The sequence below is a fragment of the Salvelinus namaycush genome, chromosome 31 (assembly GCF_016432855.1).
Source record: "Salvelinus namaycush isolate Seneca chromosome 31, SaNama_1.0, whole genome shotgun sequence".
NCBI lineage: Eukaryota > Metazoa > Chordata > Actinopteri > Salmoniformes > Salmonidae > Salvelinus > Salvelinus namaycush.
Window position 1 is genome coordinate 25,452,271 of NC_052337.1, and position 23,365 is coordinate 25,475,635.

Genomic DNA, 23,365 nt, shown 5'->3' on the forward strand with positions numbered 1-23,365 from the left:
GGCGAGGGCAAACAGTAAGGGACTTAAAGGGCAACCCTGGCATGTCGATTGTTGCAAAGGGAAGCAATCTGATTGAGTGTTATTAGTCCTGACAGAGGCTTGAGGGGATGAGTACAGAAGTCTTATCCAAGTCATGAATTTAGAGACAAAAGCAAATTTATTTAGAGTGTAAAAAAGGTATTTCCATTCCACCCGATCAAACCCTTTCTCCGCATCCAGGGATATAATGGCTTCAGAGGTATTAATAATGATTATATATAATATTAAATAATCGTCGAAGAATGAGTGTCTATTTTTAATAAAAACCTGTTTGATCCAGAGAGATAATTGATGGGAGGACTGTTTCCAGATGCGTTGCCAGAAGTTTGGCTAGAATTTTAGTCAACATTTAGCAGGCTAATTGGACGGTATGATACGCAGTCAAGAGGGTCTTTGTTTTTTTAAAGAATAAGACAAATGGTTGCCTGAGTGAGAGTCTGTGGGAAAACACCATTTACAAATGCTTCATTGTACATTTCAATTAGAAATGGGGATATTTTGGAGATAAACTTTTTATAAAACTGTGCCGAGTAGCCGTCAGGCCCTGAGCTTCTCCCAGATTGAAGGGATTTGACAGCATTAGACAATTCTTCAACAGTGATTGGCTGCTCTAATTTTTTTACCAAATCCCGGCTGACCGAAGGCACAGCAAGTGAGTGGAAGAAATCATCCAATTCCAATGTATCCGCTTTACTTTCAGAAGTATATAGAGACTGGTAAAATCTCTTGAACTCATCATTGATCCCCCTAGGGTCTAATGATATCCCAGACGATGTACGAATTTTAGGAATCTGAAATGATGAGGATAGTTGACGTAACTTGTGAGCTAATAATTTACTGGCTTTATCTCCTTGATCATAGTAAGTGCTCCTAGACTTGACAAGCAGTTCAGTAACCTGGTCTGTTGATAATGTGTCAAATTCTGCTTGCATAGTTAAACGTTCCTTATAAATCTCCGGGGATGGTGAAACGGCATAAATGTAATCTAATTGGGCAATACAGCGTGTTAACATAGATAGCCTATCCCTTTTCAGTTTGTTCTCATGTGCGGTGTAGGAAATAATTTCACCTCTCATATAAGCTTTCAAAGTTTCCCAGAGAGTAGATGCAGAGATGTTTGGGGTTCTATTTGTAATCATGAAAAAGTTGATTTGACTCAAAACAAAATTGACAAAGTGTTCATTACTGAGCAGTTGAGTAGGTCGCAGATTGTCAACATTTTGAAAGGCTACTTCCATAGCAACAAGGGCGTGGTCAGATACAACAATTGGATTATATGAACATGACGATATGGAATGGAGGAGCCTGTCATCTACAAGGAAGTAGTCTATGCACGTAAAAGTGTGGTGAACCGATGAGAAAAAAGAGTATGCTTTTCCAGCTGGATTAAACATTCTCCATGGATGTGAGACTGTAAATTCAGACATAAAGGTTCGTGTTTCAGTATGATATGTTGGATAAAGGAATAAAGACAGACACCAATGTCAAGTTCAATAGCCTTGTTCATGCACTGTACAAATCCCCACACGCAGAGTCCGAGGAACAGTCCGGCTAGTCGATTACCTATCAACATCCGCCACCAACATCCACCAGGTAATAACGTTGTGCAACTCTCTGTAGGCACGTGCCCAGCCTCCAAAATCCTGTGTGGTCTCCAGGCAGCGGTTTCATCCTTATCGTTTCACCCACCTGCAGCTGGTAGGTCTCGAGCAGTCCGGTCGTAGAAGCACTTAGTGAGATGCTTTCTGTGACGCAGTTTGTCCGTGACGCTGACGCAGGGCTCAAGTAGCTTGTTAGCTACGGGGATGGTATGGTAGTCTTCAGACGTCTGGACAGAAGGTGTTGTGCTGGGCTGCTGTCCATGTTTGCGGTGGGTGTGTTCCTCCACTGTAAGATCGCTTTCCATGGGTCGTTGCTGTCACGCAAGGCCTTGCTTAACAAGTTTTTTGCAATCTTGACAGCTGATTCTGCCTTGCCATTTGCTTTTGGGTGTCTTGGAGAGGAGGTCACGTGGTCAAACTCCCATTCTGAGGCGAAATGCTTGAACTGTGCAGTGAATTGTGGGCCATTGTCCGTGATTACCTTGTCAGGCTGACCTTGCCTTGCAAACTGCGCCTTGCAGCGCTTTATGACCGTCTCTGCAGACAAGTCAGGGAGCAGTTCAATTTCCCAAAAGTCAGAGTAGTGATCAACAATGAGAAGATAGTCCTTTTGTCTGTGGCTGAATAAGTCCATGCTGACGATTTGCCAGGCCCTTGTGGGCAGTTCGTGTGACATCATGGTTTCCTTTTGCTGTTCATGAGCGTACTCGTTGCACATGCTGACAAAGTCTTTAATTTCTGCTTGCATGTTTGGCCAGTATAATGTTTCACGAGCCTGGCGGTAGCATGCGTCACCTCCAACGTGACTGGAGTGTATAGGTACGCATCTCTGGACGTAGTGATTTGGGAATAATGACCTTCTGACCTCTGAACAAGACGCCATTTTGCACGCTGATCTCGAAAGGTCCAGTATTCTCTCACTGTGAAAGGTGTCTCCTCTTTCAGGTATGGCCAACCTGCGAGAGCCATGAACTTCAGTGACTGTAGGTGTTCGTCCTTGTCAGTGTGTTGCCTGATCTGGGCTAGGCGGTGATCTGTGACGTTTAAGTAGTCTGCCTGATTGATCTGTTGAACATCTTGTTGTTCCTGCTGTAGTGAACAGATGGCATGCCGCTGATAGACAGTGCCTCTGCCTGTACATTGCCTGTACATTGTGCTGTTGCCCTGCTCAGTGTGTCGCTGATGTACATCTCTGGTCCTGGCTTGTAAATGACCTTCAGACTGTAGTTTTGCAGAGTCAGGAGCATGCTTTGAAGCCTCTTGGGCGTGTTAAGGAGAGGTTTACTGAATATGTCAATGAGTGGTTTGTGGTCAGTTTCAGAGGTGACCAGCTCTCGACCATATAAGTAGTGATGGAAGCACTGGCAGGAGAAGACGATGCTGAGGCACTCTTTCTCAATTTGTGCATAGTTTTGTTCGGTAGGGGTGAGCGCTCTCGAGGTAAACGCAACGGGCTGGCCTTCCTGCATAAGGCAGCATCCAAGTCCCCTTTGGCTGGAGTCGCACTGGATTGTGACAGGCTTCGGGACGTCGTAGTAGTGCAACACTGGCATGGATGAAGCCAGATATTTCATCTCCTGCACTGCGGCCTCGTGCTTGGTAACCAGTGCCATGGTGTGTCTTTGTCCAGCAAACGGCGCAGAGGCTCACAGCTTGCTGATAGGTGTGGCAAGAACTTTGCAAGATAGTTTGCAAAGCCGATGAGACGCTGTACTCCTTTTGCATCAGACGGGTTTGGCATGTTGAGGATCGCTCTGACCTTGTCTGGGTCCGGCTCCAGACCTTTTGCCGAGAGAATGTGGCCATGGAAGTGGACGTCTTTCACCTTGAACTGCAGCTTCTTCAGGCCAAGACGAAGCTTAACTGATCGGCAGCGCTCCATCAGTGCCAGGAGCTTCACATCGTGGTCGTGTTCTGCTTCTTCGTCTGTGTCACCACAGCCTACAATCAGGACATCATTGGCGATGGGTTCAATGCCCTTGAGCCCAGCCAGTAACTCGTGCTGCTTGCGTTGGTATACCTCAGGCGCCCCTGAACCACCAAACGGGAGCTTGAGCCAGCGTTTCCGACCCCAGGGGGTCCAGAAGGTAGTCATGAAGCTGCTTTCTTCGTCCAGCTTGCATTGAAGGAATGCATCTTGGGCATCCACCAAGGTGAAAATCCTGGCCTTGGGAAGCTTGCAGAGGACATCCTCTGGTGTCGGCATGATGTAGTGGGATCGTTTCAGTGCTTGGTTCAGATGCTTTGGGTCGATGCAGACCTCAGCTTCTCTGTTTTTTTCACTATGACCATATTGCTGATCCAGTCAGTTGGTTCAGTCACAGATGTCATGTGGTCATCGGCCTCATACTTGTCCAGCTGGGCCTTCACAGCCACTTTCATTGCAATGGGCACATTGCGAGCAGCACACTGGACTGGAGTGATGCTCACATCCACTTCAAAGTGTACCTCCCCGGGCACTGATTCAACGGGCATGTTGAATACATCGTCATATCTGCTGAGTAGTTGTTCTTTGGACAGGGGTCCATGCTGGACATGCTCCACAATGTGCAGGTCATTTGGTACAGTGAACTGCATCAGTCCAAGGCGTTCGCATGTAGAGCCTGAGGGGAGAGGATGTTGACTGTTTTTCACAATCTCAAACTCCAGCTTGTGTTTGCGTCCCCGAATAACACATTCGGTCTCAAAGGTGCCCATAGAGCTCATTAGCTCTCCTGAGTACAACTTAAGTCTAGTTTCGCTGGGCAATAGATGTGTGTCAGGTGCCAGATTGATTTTGTCTTTGTAGCTCATTACGTTGCATGTAGCACCGGAATCCAGTTGACATTGTTGTTGCTTATTGTGTAATCGTAGTGTCACAAACCATTTCTTCCCTCTTGAGTGTACAGCCCCAATGGATTCATGCATGTAAATGTCACTTTCACTGTTCAGCTCTGAACATTGAGTGACATCATCAACACAGTGAATCTTGCCCTCACTCACCCTTCTTCTGCTTTTGAGACACACTTTTGCAAAGTGATCATTAGTTCCACAAGCTCTGCATGGTTTTCCGTAGGCAGGGCAGTGCTCTTTGCCACGTGTGTATGTATTCCCACAGTATTTACATGCTACGGGGCTCTCTGTGTTCACCGTTAGTGTTGAATTACTCTGCCTCGATTGGTTTTGTCTATATGTCTGCCTAGCAACAGCGTGAACAGTATCAACGTCGGAGTGTGGAGTTTTGATTTCCATTGGTCTCATTCTCATGTCAGTGACTTCAGCAGTGCGGCACATTTCAATGGCAGTTACTAATGTTAAGCCTCTCTCTCTCCGTAGACGCCGGCGCATATCCTCATTTGCAATTCCCAGTACTATTTTGTCACGAATCAATTCATCTATCAATCCCCCGTATTCACAAGTGGCAGATTTTTCTCTCAAACGGGTTACAAAGTTGTGTACTGACTCACCCTCTTCCTGTTTGCAGCTTCCGAAACAAACCGCTCGTAAATGACGTTTCTGGCGGGTTTGAAGTAATTCTCCAATGCATCCAATATAGCATTTGCATCACACTGTTGTCGTGCTGTGAGGGTGAGATTGTGCAGGTAGATATGCATTCGCTGCCCATTAAACTCCTCAGAGTTGCCGCTTGTACCTCGTTGGGTTTCTCATGTAGACTGGTCGCCAGCGCATAGTCCTCGAATTCATCCCTGAAGTTGTCCCAATTAGTATTCCAGTCCCCTTTGAGAACCATGGGATTTGGTGGCGGAATGTTCGCTGCCATAGCGATGGAATAGGATATTTCTTTGCCTTCAGTCATCGAGGTAGGTAGTGATGCTAGCCAGCCAGCTAACAACGAGTTGATCAGTGTTGTGACTAGAAGTAGGAAACGGCGTGTGTTCGCATATGGAACGTAACCGCGCCTATACTGTACTTCGCTACAAAAATAACAAACGTGTGGTTTTCGAGCCACTTCTGATACTATGTTTCAGTATGATATGTTGGATAAAGGAATAAAGACAGACACCAATGTCAAGTTCAATAGCCTTGTTCACTCATTGTACAAATCCCTACACGCGGAGTCCGAGGAACAGTCCAGCTAGTCGATTACCTATCAACTAGACTCCGTAACAGTTCGGACAACTCTAGCTGAGGTTGATAAGGCAGTAGGTTTAGTGGAGGATCGATCCAAATGTGGGTCTAACCAACAGTTAAAGTCACCACCTAAGATCAACATGCGGGAAGACATATCTGGGAGTGTAGAGAAAACCGATTTGAAAAAATCACCATTGCCCCAATTAGGAGCATAAATATTAACAAGAAGTACCTTTGTATTGAGCAGCCTACCACTGACAATTATGTATCCACCATGGGGATCTGCGATCACATTAGAACATGTAAAAGGTACCGATCTGTGAAGTAAAATAGCCACCCCTCTTGTCTTACTCTGAAATGAGGAATGGAACACCTGACCCACACATCTGCACCTAAGACTTGAGTGTTGTGATACCTTCAGATGAGTTTCTTGGAGAAAGATGATGTGAGCTTTCAATTGATGAAGGTGGTGTGGCACCTTACTACGTTTAACTGGGTTATTTATGCCCCTGCAGTTCCAAGTAAGAAATTAAAGCCATTCCCTCCAGCTGGATGGGCTACACTAGGCTGAGTCATGTCTTAAGAGAGAGAGAGGACGTGTAAAGGACAAGGTACAATGTAAACTGAAGATCTTAGTTGAACCTAAAAGCGCAAATTTAAATAACAAAGACAAGTGACGAGGCACAAAAAACATATAAAAACTATATACAAATAAAGAGGGAAAAACTCCTTCCCTCACAACCTCCCTTGCCAAAGCATCTCCCCAACTGAGATGCAAGCAAAACCCTGAATACAAAAACAGTTTAGAGCAAAGCATGATAACTCTTACTCTGTGCTACCTGAGATTTGTGACCATTTAACTAGAGTAAGCCAAACATACATAGATTGGTCCCCAGCAGAGTCTAAGGAAAACTAACCTCGGTTAAGAGAGTTTTAACAGCAATACCGGTGGTAAAACTACGACTGAACCATGAAAACAGACGGATATTGGCATTAGAGGCGGCAACCTGGGTTGGAAATGAAAAAATAAAAAAAGAGAATGACATTCAAATGTCGATGAACCCAGCAAAGTTGGCTTCGCTAGCCAGCCATTCGGCCTGCTAACTAGCCTGCTAAGAAGACCAGCTAACCAACCATTTGTTCCACACCATGCAGTACAACAGCCGCTTTCACGTTCTTGTTGATGAAATCTGCCGATAAAGCCGGGTTCTCGAATCTGTGCGTGGAGCCATCCGGTAAAGTCAGTCTCAGAACCGCAGGGTAGATGAGGCCGAACTTCACGCTCGGGCAGGCGCGTAGCAGGCGCGTAGCAGCTCCAAAGCTAGCCCGCTTCTTAGCCACAGCTGTGGTGTAGTCCGCAAATATCGAGACTCTTTTACCCTTATAGAGGAGAGGGGATGCTTCTCCTGATCTCCTCAGTATGTCATTGCGGACGGGAAAGAAATGCACCCTGATGACAAATGGTCGCGGAGGTTCTCCATCCCGGGGTTGGCTACGCAGAGTGCGGTGGGCCCGGTCTAACAGTGGCTTGTCCTTCAGACCGAGCAGCTCCTGAAGCAGCTGGGCCATGGGGCCATGAACTCCGTGGGTCTTGGGCCCTCCACTCCCTCCAGTATTCACAGTAGACTAATGTTGTTCCTCCGCATTCTACTTTCCATATCTTCGCATCTATTGTTGAGGTATGCCACCTTAGCTGTTAATGAGCCAACGTTAGCCTCTAGCTCGCTAATGCGAGTGCTGTGGTCTGTAGCACCTCGCTCCAACTCCGATAAGGCCACTCCGTGTGCGTCGAGCTTATTCTGTATACTCTCAATTGATTTTTTAAGCTTGACTTTGACCATTGATATCTCTGACCTGAGATTGGTAGAGAGAGAGTCAAATTTGCCGAAAATAGCGGTTTTGAGGGTGCCTCTCACGGATTGTAGCATCTTCACAGTCAGTGTTTCCGTGGGGCCGGCATTAGCAGCATCCGGTGGCGGGGGTGAATCAGGAGAGGGCGCGGGCTTGCTGCGGCCTGCTCTTGCAGACTCCGTTTTTGGCCGGGTAGACGACATTACAAACTTACATTTCTCAAACTTGATCTGAATTGTTTAGACGTCTCTTCAGATGCCTGGCCAAACAGAAATATATACAATTTCGCAAGGTTAAATATATACATTTAGTTACTAACTCAGGAGAGATAGGGAAATGCGTTCTACATCCTTGGCTTCCAACAGCGCCCCCCCCCCCCCCCCAATATATTTTATTTATTTAACCTTTATTTAACTAGGCAAGTCATTTAAGAACAAATTCCTATTTACAATGACGGCCTACCAAAAGGCAAAAGGCCTTCTGCGGGGACAGGGGCTGGGATTAAAACTTAAAAATAAAATATAAATATAGGACAAAACACACATCACGACAAGAGAGACAACACAACACTACATAAAGAGAGACCTAAGACAACAACATAGCAAGGCAGCAACACATGGCAACACAACATGGTAGCAACACAACATGGTAGCAGCACAAAACGGTACAAACATTATTGGGCACAGACAACAGCACAAAGGGCAAGAAGGTAGAGATAATAATACATCACACAAGCAGCAACAACTGTCAGTAAGAGTGTCCATGATTGAGTCTTTGAATGAAGAGAATGAGATAAAACTATCCAGTTTGAGTGTTTGTTGCAACTCGTTCCAGTCGCTAGCTGCCTCGAACTGAAAAGAGGAGCGACCCAGGGATGTGTGTGCTTTGGGGACCTTTAACAAAATGTGACTGGCAGAACGGGTGTTGTATGTGGAGGATGAGGGCTGCAGTAGATATCTCAGATAGGGGGGAGTGAGGCCTAAGAGGGTTTTATAAATAAATGTAAACTAGTGGGTCTTGCGATGGGTATACAGAGATGACCAGTTTACAGAGGAGTTTAGAGTGCAGTGATGTGTCCTATAAGGAGCATTGGTGGCAAATCTGATGGCCGAATGGTAAAGAACATCTAGCCGCTCGAGAGCACCCTTACCTGCCGATCTATAAATTATGTCTCCGTAATCTAGCATGAGAAGGATGGTCATCTGAATCATGGTTAGTTTGGCACCTGAGGTGAAAGAGGTGCGATTATGATAGAGGAAACTCAGTCTAGATGTAACTTTTGCCTACAGCTTTGATATGTGCTGAGTGAAGGACAGTGTACTGTCTAGCCATACTCCCAAATACTTGTGTGAGGTCACTACCTCAAGGTCTAAACCCTCAGAGATTGTAATCACACCTGTGGGGAGAGGGGCATTCTTCTTACCAAACCACATTACCTTTTTTTGGAGGTGTTCAGAACAAGGTTACGGGTAGAGAAAGCTTGTTGGACACTAAGAAAGCTTTGTTTTAGAGCATATAACTCAAAATCCGGGGAGGGGCCAGCTGAGTATAAGACTGTATCATCTGCATATAAATGGATGAGAGAGCTTCCTACTACCTGAGCTATGTTGTTGATATAAATTGAGAAGAGTGTGGGGCCTAGGATCGAGCCTTCGGGAACTCCCTTGGTGAAAGGCAGTGGCTGAGACAGCAGATGTTCTGACTCTTTGAGAGAGGTAGTTAGCCAGCCAGGCCAAAGACCCCTCAGAGACACCAATACTCCTTAGCCGGCCAACAAGAATGGAATGGTCTACAGTATCAAAAGCTTTGGCCAAGTCAATAAAAATAGCAGCACAACATTGCTTAGAATCAAACGCAATGGTGACATCATTGAGGTAAAGTGCTCTTAGCTATAATTTGGTATTTTTTACATAGTAAGTATTTACTAATACCTATTATTTTGCTGAACTTTACTACAGCACTAGCATTTTTTTTTATATATATAAAGAACCCAAGATAGACCATAGCCTATCGTTTTCAATAGGCGCAAATGAATCATAGTGGGCAGAACAAGCAAAGAGGTGGCAGAGCCAAACACGAGCTAGCGAGATCCTATTGGCGCGTTCTAGCATTATTTGCATATTTCCGTTAGGGGAACGTCTACTCTGTGAAGTGCGCGTGGTCAATAACTACGTTTTTAAATACTTTGGCAAATGGTAAAGTCTACAAAACTTAGTTCACTCTGTTAGTAACATATTTTAGTTCTTGGGAGCAGAAAACTCTATTGAGATCAAATATTTAATCGATGAGAAAATTAGCAGAATGTCGGCCAAAATCCATATCGCTCAATCTTCTCTCACTGCCGGCCACTGGGCTTCCTTTCATGACCATATTTGGTGGTGAGTGGAAACGCCAACCGGATGCTTCAGATTGAAACATCTGGCTCATTGTTCTATCTCTGGTACTAGTTTAAATCGCACCAGTTGCACAAAAGTAATGGTTCTCCAGTTGGTGTTGTATGGACACAACACCGCCCTCAAGTGGCTGGTGCAAAATATAACTTCTTTTCTGGTTGAGAATTCAAACGCCTTTCGACAGGGACAAATTATGTCGCGTACGTAACGGTTTGAACTAGCTGTTCATTTCACAAGTTCTGGATCAACTGCTATATGATTCCCGTCGTGTTCTCGGCCAACAACGGGGAAAGATGCCACAGAAAACGCTGGGATCCATTGTAGGTCTGCTTTGCACCGGGACCTGGTTGGTACAGGTAAGCTGCAGTTTGCTTTCATAGCGCTGTAGGCGCTTTCGACCAAGACCGTGGATCGCAGCTGGAAGTAGGCCTTCTATTGTGCGTTTTTTGTTTCCCCACAAAGGAACTTGGGCATGGCTCGCTAGCAACTCCAACTTTATGTGACGTCAGTTTGGCCAAATCGAGTGTTTCTTGATATATTTACACAATGTTTATAGCTTGAAATACTTATACGATATTATCCGAAATCTTACCATCTACCAATTTAGCTGCAGCTCAACATCTTTCAAGACTAGCTTATAAACTAGCCACAGCTAAATATATCGTTAGCTAACGTTAACGCTTTCAAACATTTGTAGACAATACGGCGACATATTTTGTTATACAGTAAGTGGCCACAATTTGAAGTATATAAAACAAATAAATAACATCAATAGCTGGCTGTTAACTAAAACCCGTAAACAAACATAGCTAGCTAACATGCTAAATGACCAGTTAACGTTAGCTGGCTAACTGCGTTTTTCCTGTTATTTATTTGTTGGCAGTGATGCATAGCTTGCTGTTACCGTCGTTAACTACTGGCCAAACATGTTTAGCTAGCTTACCTCTGTAACGTTAGTACCTAGTTTAAAAAGGTAGTTAGCTAACATTTTAAAACTAATTTGTGAGGTCATTTGGCAGCTTCTACTATGACATGGTTGTATCATCATGAAATGTCACTTAGTTCAATGCAACACCTATTTAGATTTTCCAAACATTGAATGCGCTTACAATTTTCAGTCCCAGTGAAAGTAGGTGCAGCACATTTTGTGCAGTAAATGCCAATGTGAACTTATGTCAAACAGTTGTGTGTGCATAATGCATAGCTTTTCTCATTTGTGTTGTGTAGGATGTCACTGAATAACATGCCTGTGTTTAGGGAAAGGAATTCTGTTTTGGAGTGAACAATGAGCAATACCGGTGTGAGATGGGCTACTGCTGCGGGGAGACCGAGTGCTGCACTTACTACTATGAGCTGTGGTGTATGTTCAGTGTCCTTTATTCTCTCCTCTTCTGGCACCATTCAGTCCCTCTTCCCCCGTTCCCATATTTATTTTCTGATGATATTTCCATGACTTATTCTTCATGATAGTAATCTCTGAATGTGTCACTTTGTTTCATCGAGTCACTAATTTAACATGTTTTGGTGCTGAAATCAATAACGTTGAACCTAATTAACATAAGCTGAAATGATTTGATGGAGAATGTAACTATGTGATTGTTTTGTGTAGGGTTCTGGCTGGTGTGGACCCTCATCATAATGCTGAGTTGCTGCTGTGCCTACCGTCACCGTCGGGTCAAGATGCGGCTGCAGCAGGAGCAGCGCCAGCGCGAAATCAGCCTTATGGCCTATCAGGGAGCTTCTAGTTCTTTCATCTCCCCTCCACCCCTCAACTTGAGTGAGTCTTTTAAACCCCGCGGGACACTTATTGCCCCCATCTGCACTGGGCTGGATGCCTCCAGACCCTACAGCCCTGAAATTACTTCACCACCTCTCCCTCTGAGTTAACTGTTTACAGTAACTAGGCCTGGTAGTTGGAGATGGTTCTTAGCAGATTCAGAACCACATCTGACAATTAGTTAATTAGTTCAACACCAGCTAACCCTATCTAGACTGGTAAGATGGTTGACTCGTGTTTTTTTGTTGTTGTATTTACTCCCAGGGTTCTGGACAGACTGCAAGCTTCCTGACTATGAAGAGGTGGTGGGTCATCCCCCGACTCCCCCTCCGCCTTACTCCGAGATCCCCCCAGAGACCACCCCTCCCATCCTACTGCCCCCCATCCAATCAGAAGCTGCTGTGGTGCTGGAGCCCCCAACAGAGGACACTCCAAGAGAGGAGCAGGCCGCTAGTTCCTCAGCAGACCAGGAATCCGCATCTGCTCCCAGCCAATCAGAACAACCGGTGGAAGAAGAGCTGCTGACCCGGCGTAGGCATGTGACTGGCGACTCGGGGATCGAGGTGTGTGTGTGCCAACTGGACGAGGGCTCTGGGCCGGAAGAGGACGAGGAGCAGGTGTGTCAGGGGGCCAGGGGGGACTGCTGCTCTGCCTCTGAGCACCACCACATCATCAGACACAAAGAGAGAACCCCAGGGCCTCAGCCCAAGGGCCAGACCGCCAGCACCGGAGACCGCCTGGTCTGAGCTCCACCACCAACCACCCAGAGGCTGCTGCTGCTGCCGGATGTGCTCTTTAGGGAGGGAGAGCCCTTGTCATCATAACAATAACCCAGACACCACCAGCAAATGAAATGCCCCACAACGACTCACCAAATGAACCAGGTTGTCCTGCTCTTTGACATGCTTGTCAGTTATGATCCATAAAATGATGCCAATGATGACAAAAAAGTTTATTTGAAAGATGTTTCGTTTGGCTATTGGTTTAATTCTTTAATACCCATGGATGGTCCCTCGTCTGCTTTGTTTAGTTCTTGCAATGGTGATGATGAGAAAATGCCAACTTCTAGAGATCTACCAAGTGGCAAGGAGAGGTGCTGATGCTGGCACAGAATTGACTACATCTACCCACCCACTTGTCCCTCACTCTCCCACCCAACTGTCTGGCCTGGACATTTTTCCTTTGGTCCTTCTAACATTTCACCTCTGTGGGGACAGGGCAGGATGGCATACCACCATGGTCACCAATCCCTAGGCCCCAGCACATAGGGGCCAAAACATAAGATGATGCTACCAGACACAGTCCTGACCAGGGGATACAAACTGTTACGGATAGAACTCGTTTTGTTTTTGCAGGGGTTTGTGTGTGTACTGTGTAATCTAGGACACAGCTGAAAAGTGATGTCACCCCTGAGGTAATCTTAGCCTGCATCTGGTTTCTTTGTGGAGTGACAGCAGGGCTATTTGCATCCAGAGAAAAGGCTGGGAAGTGAAGATGTGCCTGTCTCTTATAGCGTCTCTCTCTGAACTGTGTCCCAATAACATCAGACTCCACCCCGCCTACACCCCCCTCTACCCATCCCTCATATCTCCACCAGTACTCCGGTCAACACTTGGCCAGACTGAAAGGTATTGAATGGACGTTTTGATGTGATCTCTTGTCTGACTGGCCAAGTGAACTGAAGACGTGACAATATCCCATCGCTGTGCCTGCAACTTGGTATCTATAAAAAGCATTGTGGTGGTCGACCGTGTATGTGTTTCCCAGACCGGCGGTGAAATAACGTGGCGTGTGTGTGGTGGGGTCAGCAGTATTTTGAAGGACTGACAGTCTCACCGAGCGGTAAGGGGTATGTTGTTGGGATTAAAAGTACAAACCAGAGGAGGGTGGGAAGACTGAAGGTTCAGCAGTGTAGTACTTTGTCCTGTATCATTTTCTTGTCTTTTTATTACTTCTCTAAAACCTGCTTTAGCTGAGGCCACTATAACCCACATCAATGGCAAAGAATCTCTTATCCAAGGGATGCTGTGAGTGGAGTAGTGTAGTCTTATTTAGTGTATCCTCAGTGTCCTGGCCCCCGGTGTAAGTTAGTGCACTCAACTCACCAGGCTTTAGACCACTTTTATATATATATATATATATATTTTAGAGGGCATGAGTAATTTGTGTAGATGTGTGTAGGTAGATGTGTGTTCTGATTCGTCCTGTCAGCAACGGTGTGTTTTCGGGCACGTGTTTCATATAGTCTACTACTCCCAGGCCATTGGCCCCGAGCTGAAAATGATGAATCGCTGCTGTTTTTACCCAGCAGCAGCCGGATGGTGGTACTCGGACGGAGTGAACCAACGTTTAAGTATAGACACCATGTATCTAGTTTCATCATGTTATGACTTTGCACTGGGCCTGCAATGTGCTGTTGCATACTCCCTTGGCTTGCAGTGGTGTGAACATTGTAGAAGCAATGTGACAGATTTGTGTTGGTATTTTCCATTCAGTGGGATGGGGTTGGCTTTGCTGTGTGTGCAGTGTTAGTGCAGCTGCACACTGTTATGATAAACCAGTGATGTGCGTTGCTTGCCCAGCATGTGTCGAAGCGTAGCCGTAGAATCGGGGAGTGTGAGTTTTATTCTTCCGTTCCACCTAAAATAAGAAGCACAAAAGTCCAGCTGCCTTGGGTGTGTGTTTTAAATGGCAGTGATAGTGATATGATAGTTTTATTTAGGGTATTGATTTGCTTTCATGCAGCACTTATTGATCAAGTAGGTTATGGACTGATGCACTGTTTATTATTTCACTGCTAATGAAAAAGGACAGACTCAAAGACATTAATTTCAACTATCAATCAATAAGTTGTCTGTCTTCAAGTGTTAAGTCTTGACACTATAAAAGTAATGATGGAAAGTCAGGATAGTCATGCACTCAAAGACTCACCTGCTCACATTAGGACACTAACATGTTTTTGATAAGACACCATAAGTTGCCTTGGTAGGTTGCTAGGGAACAGACATGACATGAGGCTCAAGGTGCACCACAACAGAGGGGTATCCTACGAAGCAGGTTTGAGGAGTTGGTGAGGTAACTTTGGTAAACCCTGAGTTCAACTCACGATATCCAGTCATACGAAAGTGGCTCACATAGAGATCCTAGTATTCTAATTCCTGATTCTATGGTGGCTCAACTTTGAGCCAGGTACATTTCTATGGCAACGAATCCTTCAGCACTAACCTGCTCTGGTGTAGGCTAACTCCACTTATCATGAATGAAATGACTGGGCTGTGAGTTGAGGACCATGAAATCAGATTCCCTCCCACTTGCAAAGATTGTGTCATCATCCCCTTCATTTGAGGGAGATGACTGATTTTAAATATTATCCATGGTCGTAGTACAGAGGAAGCCTGTGATGTAATGTGAAGCTGGTTAGCTTTAGAAAACCCTGAGTAGATCTAGCTTGCTTTGTAGGATACCCCTCAGAAGGCATATGAACACTCATTTTAAGTGCTCCTTCTGAGGCATAAGGAAATAAATGCCTTCCTGTGGCATGGTGGTAAAATGTAGTTAGGGACAGGTAGACTAAATGTGTTTTGGTGTCTTGTGTTTGAAGAGTAGGTGATTATATTCCAGACTTGTGCTTTGGAAGAAAGCTAAAATGTTTGAGCCCCCCCATGTTTGAAGCATGGTGTGCATAGTTTCTTCTAGTCCAGAGGAGTCCTTTTATACAGATGGAGTCCGAAGTGTAAAATTATCTCAGAGTCTGACATATCGATCGGCTCAACTTATTCTAGAATGTGGTTATGAGTTGCAAGAAATGTATCCGAGTGAAACCACAAGACGAGATCATATGTTGTAGAAACTGGCCTGTAGAATAGGCAACATTTAATAAGTCAGAAAGCTTGTGTATGTCATTTAAAAATGCCATCGGCTTCTCCCTGGTTATCTGTGGTTATATTGATCACTTTTTCTTTTTTTTTCACCCCCATTTTTCTTTAGTTATCATTATTTTTATTTCAATGATATGATCTAGATAAGTTTGATATTTGAACTGACCTGAAAGGATGTTAAATTAGTACCAAACAAAATGATGTTAAGAAATCCTTTGTTATAGTTTTTCTTGTGCTCATATGAGATGTTTGTTTTTTGAATGGTTGGGGGGGGGGGAAATGACAAATGTAGATGCTAAAGTGCATTTATTTTTATGCAATATAGATAAATTAAGATTATTATGGTGAGAGGGTGTTTCATGTTTCTGAATAAGAAAATGGGGACCCATAGTTTCAGTCCCATTGCTCACTACTTACTGGGCAAACTCTTGTTTGGCTTTCAAATGTTTACCTAGATAAAGGGCTATCAGTCAGTCATGGACAAACACCCATCCATTTCATTCATCTGCTCTGTAATTTTCCTCTTACCTACAGTTGCAGACACCGGCGATATGTGAACGTAATTCTTTGGACATCTGTAGTACTCGTGTGAATAATGGCCGATTTTGTATATTTTCAAGCATCTTTTGCCTTTTTGTTCCTTGTTCGCTTTTGTTTCAATGTTCACAGAGGTGTGTGAAGCTCTTATCCCTCGCTCGGTCTCTTCTTTCTCTCAAACCCCCCCCCCCCCCACCCAGTCCCCTATGGCCTCTCACCATATACCAGCACAGAGGGCACAAGCTAGGATCAGTGTCAGGTTGGGTATGTGGTCCCTGATGAGGTAACTAGCCCCAGGTGTGATAGTGATGGGGGCTTTAGCCATGGCTCATTGCATCCCTCTGGACCATGAGACACCACTTCCCCCCCCCGGGGGCTCGACCATACCGAGCGTGGTAACAGAAACTGCGTGGCAACCCACACCAATGTTTGTCTTTGAGGTGGGGTTTTGCCTCTGCATATATCATCCTTAAGATAATGCAGGAACAATTACCTTTTGAGATTGTTTGCCTGTACCTAAACAATTACTGTACTCAACCCACACGTGTTGTCTCATACACTCATACATGCGATCCTATTGTCATGAATAGAAAAACATTTTTTTTTAATGGGCATCAGTATTTGGCATCTTTGAGAATCTACCATTAGCACCAGTGCCATCAGTTGTCAGTTTCATTTACCTTGCTCACTACACCAAAGGCCTCCTTTCACCCTAAGTTGTTCCCCTCTTTTCTGCTCCATGCGCCTCTGTAATGTACTGTAACTGACTAGCCTATGCAAAAAAACAAACCCATTGATATATATGCTGCAATAACTCTTCTGTGTGGTTGCCAGTACAAGCAATATTACTCTCAGTACATGTCGCAAGTGTACCTCAGTTTATATTTTGTTTTTATTGCTACTATGGTGTGTTTCGTGTGTATGCTTTGAAAGTAAATGTGTATATCTACATGTTACCTCTTGGTGGGTTGGGGAGAAAAGATAAGCCATTCTAGTTAAATTTGTCTTTTGTTTCTGTTAGTCTTTAGTGACATGGATAGAAGTACAGTCTGCTGTCATTCTGATCTAAGAATATTACTCCTGCTTATTATGAAGAAAAAATACATCTGTTTAACTTTGTAAACTAAAGGTGTGTTTAGAATTATTTTTGTTGTATTAATGCTATTTAATCTCTCCTCAGACTAATATTATTCTGTTTGTCCTGTGGGTACCTTTGCCACTGTTCCACCCCTTGTGTATTGCGCTGTCATGGTGTATTTGTAAACAGTGACATGGCTTGTTTTTATTGTATTTGAGACATTTTCAGTGACTACTTAACAGTTGCCTTCTCTCCTTGATTGCCCAACCTTTTGATATAGAAGATAGTGAATGTGACCTTTTTATCAAGTATGGAAGCCAATCTAATCCCAGTGCTAGATAACCGAGTGGAGAAAATGATCAGGTCTCTTAAATGGGTTGTTTAGGGTACACCTCCGCTAGCCCAGGAGTTTGTTTTAGATGATCTCTCACTAAGGGGTGGGTTGCACTTGTAATCATACATCACCAAGGCAACAATGTACTCGCAACATAATCTAAGGATGCTCTGTTTAACCAACATGTAACCCAGATGTTTCTTTCATTTCTCCCTCAACCGTAGATAATGTCAAGCGGATGTTGTGGCTGATGCGTCTGTAGAAAGACTTTGCAAAAACAAACACCCACACTAGAGAAGGAAGCGGTCGACCACAATCAAACTCTTTCGTGTTCTTTTTCCTATTGAGATCAAGCCCCCCAAAAAATAAAAACACATTTGTGGTACATTTGAATGCTTTGGTTTAGTAGGGGGTCTGCTGTGTACTGTTGGGTCATTTGGATTTTATTTTTGTATAATAAAACAAACATTGGCACTGTTGTTTGGCTCTGACTTACCTTTGTTGAATGCTGTACTGTTTCTCAAGCCTATAGTGTTGACATTGATGGACTAGCTGAGGGCATAACCTACTCCCCTCAGCCGGAGGGGCCCCACCCAGGCATCTGAAGCAGTTGATATTGATCTGGAGGAGGAGCACAGAAGGGCAGTGTGAGATGATGCCGGAAGCATGCGGCTGTCATTATTGATGAGTACCCCAAGGCATGGCCTCTTAACATGCCCTTCTTTAAGGACAAAGACCGTCACAAATATAATAGTCCCACTTTGCCTGAAAGGCCTGGGGCAAAGCTTCAAGTTAAAAATGAGTGCAGAACAAGCAGACCTTGTGATAAGTAAACTAACCATGTGTTTTATCATGATATACAATCACATGACTTGTGAAGAGTATAATACTGGTATTTCCACTGCAGCATTACTAGACTTGTAGGGTTAAACATTACCTGCCATTTGGTTGAAATTAGGCCAATCTATCCAGAAAATACACTTATCTACACAGTACATCTCTGAATGGTCACTTCCATGTAAATAACCTACAGTACCATCTCCAGAGCAGAAGTCCAACAAGTAAGGAAACAATGACGTCACTAAAGGTCGTTCTTTAATGGCAACAAAAACAAGTGTACCATCAGCATAGTAAAAAATCTCCCGTATTTTACGTTCCTCAGTGGAAAGATGTCAAATAGCGGGCGCTTATATTTGTCCTGTTTCACACATGTAAAACATGTTTTTCTTTGCATAGCCCACTCCTGAGACACCCGTCGACAGCAACACGGGAGCAATTAAGTTTAAGTGCCTTGCTCAAGGACATTTGTTTTACCTAGTCGGTTCAGGGATTCTAACTAACAACCCTTCAGTTATTGGCCCAATGATCTAACTGCTAGGCTACCTGCCACCCCACACTGAGACAAGGTGGTTTAACAAGAGGGATAAAAGGCTGCATTGGCAATTGATAGCAGTGCACCAAGGTCTTCAAACGTTCATTTGGAGACAAAACACAGGGTTCAGTGTGAGGCTCAGTGAGTTTATATCTCAGAACATGTGGAATTATAATGGATTGCATCTACAGTATCCCATTTCCAAATTATCCCTTTCAGAGCAGGGATCATATCATTCCTTAAACTTATTGAAATGTTATTGGTTGCATTCTGAGGTCAGATCTGGGAGAAACTGCAATGTACACTTTGTTCTGGAATCCATACTACTGGCTAGGGCTATTTGGTAATATGACACAAAACAAAAAACGATACAGAAAAGCAAAGTGTCTGAACGTTTTGTCGACCACAGGAAGACATGAGATGCAGCAAAGCCTCACTTGTGCTCTCTTCCGCAGTATCAACCAACCCAATACTTTGTGGAAAGTCCCAAACTCAGACTCACCCTGTAATATATAACTATAGATAGCATGTGCAAGAACGTGAGGCATGTCATAAGTTACAAATTTGAGTATACAAAACATTAAAAAAATTAGAAGACACAGACACTGTAGACTAAGTTAAAACGGTAGTAGGAACAATAAAAAGTAACAGGCAACTAATTTAAATAAATTCCCTTAAGAACATGCAACCTGAAGGGAGAGGGATCGCTCACCTTTCCATTTCATACAGTCATATACACAATAATAAAATCAACAAACTACCTAATCAATCATGACAGAGTTAAAATGACTTCAATTACCTTCAGTAACTATTGTACATTGTTTGACAAGACACGATAAAACTCATTTACAACCATACATCTTTCAAGCTAACAAAATAAGGGAAAGCCAACTGAACGCCTTCAACTGTAAATGTGTCTTCAGCATTTAACACAACTCCTTTGAATCAGAGAGGTGCGGGGGGCTGCCTTAATCAACATCCACGTGTTCGGGCGCCCGGGGAACAGTGGGTTAACTGCCTTGCTGAGGGGCAGAACGTCAGATTTTTTACCTTGTCAGCTTGGGGATTTGATCCAGCAACCTTTTGGTTACTGGCCCAACGCTCTAACCACTAGGCTACCTGCAGCCCCCAATAGAGTATGAGACCGTCTGAACCAAATGCGTCACTGCACAAAGACTTACATTGATTGCAAGCGCCATAGAGTCAAATATGACATAACCATCCTAATGCTGTTTCTAGAGCGAAGCAGAAAAGTGACGCATCAATTGCCAGTGTTCTGCTAATGGGAGCTGGTCATGTGGGCTGTTCGAGTAAGAACACATCGGATACTTTGTCCCTTTGACATTCTCATCTGTCAGTATAAATCAATCTCTCCAGACCCTCAAAAAGACAAAAACAAAACCAGCAATGGCAGAGTCCAGTGTAGCCAGTGGGGGGAAAATGGTGTATTTTGTGATAAAAGACACCAAATTTCACACGCAGCTAGGGCATGTCTAAATAAGTATTTTTGGCTATAGTGTCATCGCAGATTTTGTCCATTACACCCCTGGCGGACAATTAGCCGCTGGACTATGACAACACAGGTCATTTACACGTTGTTAGTACATTTATGTGTAGAGTAAGGCCTGGTTGGTGAAGGTGGGGACAGGGAGTAAAAAGGTATCAGTCTATCTCTACTTATGGCAGGGGTCAGCGTGGTTTGTTGCTGTAGTGTTTAAATGCATCCATCTACTGCTCAGTCTTTCCCAGGATTCACTAGTGCTGTCCCAGGGGTACCACTGTCTGTCAGCATATTGGTTTACATTGAGGTCAGTTTCTGTCTTGTTCTCATTTTAGTGTCCCAGTGTCTTAGGAGTCTCATTTCAGTGTCCCAGTGTCTTAGGAGTCTCATTTCAGCCTCGTCAGTCATTTCAGTGTCTTAGTGCAGTTTTGTCCTTAGACTGCAGTAATAGAGGTTATGATGACAGGCCTCCCTCCCTCTCACTCTCAGTAGAAGCGTTTGTCTGTTCTCGTTACAGTGGCTGTAGACGATGAGGCCGACCACGATGAGCAGGAAACAGCCCAGCATGGAGAAGAGGATGGTGAAGAACATGGCAATATTACTCCATCCCTCTTCATTCTCACCCACTAACAGAGCGAAAGAGAGAAAGATGTTAGGATGGATAAAAAAAGGTAAACAATTGAGGTGACAAGAGTGACAAGAAGCCCTAAGCCTTGGAACCAGAGCAGCCCACAATTACACCCCCTGGACAGCTTGACATACAATTACACCCCCTGGACAGCTTGATGTATAATTACACCCCCTGGACAGGACACTAGTCTATCGCAGGCCAGAGCATCTCCAATCCATCTCCTTATTGCTGAGTGACAAGCAGAAAGACATTTTTTGGTATGATCGGGGATCGAACCCCCAACCTTCCAATCTCAGGGCAGATACTAACCATAAGGCCACTGAGTTGGTTAAGGAGCCCTAACAGTTTAACCTAATAATTTGATAGTATGTATTTGTAGTTTAGCTTTTCATCAAGAATAACTATGTTACCCAAATAGGGTAACGCCAATGAATGTGTATGTTCTTCTGTTTGTGTGAGAGGGGTAGCGATCCTTACTCCTTAGTAGGTCTATGTCATCTACACTGGGTAGAGGGATCTCATCTGACGGTGTTACGTCTCACTATGTAACACCGTCAGCTGGTACAGTTTCAGGGAGATCACATCGTGATTGTCTGTGAGGAACAGAATGTTTCTGTCATTCAAGGCATACTGCAGCAAAAACACCTCCAATGAAAAAAAATAAAAAATAAATATCCACAGAAATCCTACTATATTATTATTCTATATGTAATTCTATGCCAATATCTTATCTGCAGTCTATCTTTAGACGACATGCCCTCTGAATTTCACTTATGCATCACATGAATTTAATTCTGGGCAGTGTGGTCATAATGAGTTAATTAAATGTTTTAATAATCTGGGATTGCCACATCTCACTGGACATTAGACACCTCAATGAAACGCCATCAAGTAGGCAATAAATTAAAACTAGGTGATAATTCATAGGCAATAAAACAGTTAATGTAAATGCCATTTCATTAACACTACTATGTCAATCACAGTAGAGAAGAGTACTACCAGAGAGATCTCCTGTGATGGCAGAGGATCCAAAGTAGTAGCCCTGAGGCAACCGCACCCCCGGTATGTCCAGGCAGTCCCTCCATGTCAATCATAATCTAGTGGAGACAGAAATTGGGAGTATGCTCAACAGGGTATGCCAAGGCACTACCTAGTACAGTCAAGGCATCATATACCTGACATGTGTGTTGAAACAATTCACTTCAACATAACTGTTTTCTCAGACTCCAGAGTGACCCAATATGCATCATTATTATTTACATAGTTATTACACAATAACTTGGATAGTGATATTTCGTTGAGCCTTTAAAATGAGTGTGTGTGTATTCTCACAGTGGGCCTGCGGCGGACGTATCTGATGAAGATGAAAGTGTTGTGATTGTGGTTGCGCAGCATGGCGGTGCAGACACCATCGCCAACACAAAGGGGTAGATCCTCTTGGAAGGTGTGAAAAAATAAAGGAGTGAGACACAGAAAACAGTGAGAGAGAAGGAGAACAGGTAAAAGATACAGCAGTCACAACAATACAATACTGCTGGTACAATTTACCTGTTGGAGAGTCACCTTATCCTTTGCCTGATCCCCTAGTCATTCAAATGCTAATTATACTCAAGGTGCAAAGAATTGTTACTGGGTAATAAACAACAACATGGGGCAGCAAGCTCATTAGGGGTTGATGGGAGTGGCTAAGGAACGGGGTATGGGGGGCTTTTGGTGAGAGTTGGGTGGTCCAAACATTGGGTACCTATGTGCGTGTGGTGTACCTCATCTTCTGCACCTGTCTCCATAGGGATGCACAAAACAGAGGAGCACAACACAAGGCCATTTACACAGGTCTGTGAGCCCTGCCCAAGCAAGCGTTCCAACAAAACCTCATAAATATTCCACTGTATTGGCTTGCTTGTATGACGCAAGTCTGTATTGAGGTGGGAGGTATTGGGTGTCAGTTGTCTAAAGCCCCTCTCGGAGCACAGGAAGATCAGGACATGTTAATCCAGATTTGACAGGATATGACACAAACACCCCTGCCAGACAGTACAATGAGTGGGGGAAAAAACAGGAAGTAGTTGAGATAAGTCCTATTATATGTGACATAACATAGAACAGTACTGTAGCTACTGCTACCCTCCACAGAAACACATAGAAGAGGCCAGCGGATATATGCACATACCTCTAGGTGTTTTTCCTCATTGGGGTACGTGTCCACCAACACACCCAGCCCTGTGAAGAGGTCCTGGTTTCCAAACACAGGACCTACACAACAACATAAATGCATTTATACAGTTGCATTGCACCCACACAA

The 23,365-nt window shown here is 44.2% G+C and overlaps 1 protein-coding gene and 1 long non-coding RNA gene across 2 annotated transcripts; one reads left to right on the forward strand and one right to left on the reverse strand.

Annotated features, from left to right (window-relative positions):
* Window positions 1-10,049: 10,049 nt before the first annotated feature.
* Window positions 10,050-18,038, forward strand: LOC120025678 (WW domain-binding protein 1-like). Its single transcript, XM_038970238.1, has 4 exons — window positions 10,050-10,311; window positions 11,213-11,315; window positions 11,565-11,732; window positions 11,997-18,038. The coding sequence occupies exons 1-4, from the start codon at window positions 10,249-10,251 to the stop codon at window positions 12,476-12,478; spliced, it is 816 nt and encodes a 271-aa protein (XP_038826166.1). The 5' UTR covers window positions 10,050-10,248; the 3' UTR covers window positions 12,479-18,038.
* A 1,924-nt stretch (window positions 18,039-19,962) lies between these two features.
* Window positions 19,963-23,318, reverse strand: LOC120026050. The gene is made up of 3 exons (XR_005473057.1): window positions 23,234-23,318; window positions 22,063-22,499; window positions 19,963-21,656 (listed from the first exon to the last, which is right to left on the reverse strand). It is a non-coding gene; the product is annotated as an uncharacterized LOC120026050 (long non-coding RNA).
* Between the last annotated feature and the right edge of the window lie 47 nt (window positions 23,319-23,365).

What these genes read in the sequence shown, in the direction of transcription:
- LOC120025678 (XM_038970238.1), top strand. Translation starts at nt 10,249, where the DNA reads ATGCCACAGAAAACGCTGGGATCCATTGTAGGTCTGCTTTGCACCGGG. An exon ending in CCGGGACCTGGTTGGTACAG is followed by an intron (nt 10,312 to 11,212) that starts GTAAGCTGCAGT and finishes GCCTGTGTTTAG; the next exon opens with GGAAAGGAATTCTGTTTTGG. An exon ending in TTACTACTATGAGCTGTGGT is followed by an intron (nt 11,316 to 11,564) that starts GTATGTTCAGTG and finishes TGTTTTGTGTAG; the next exon opens with GGTTCTGGCTGGTGTGGACC.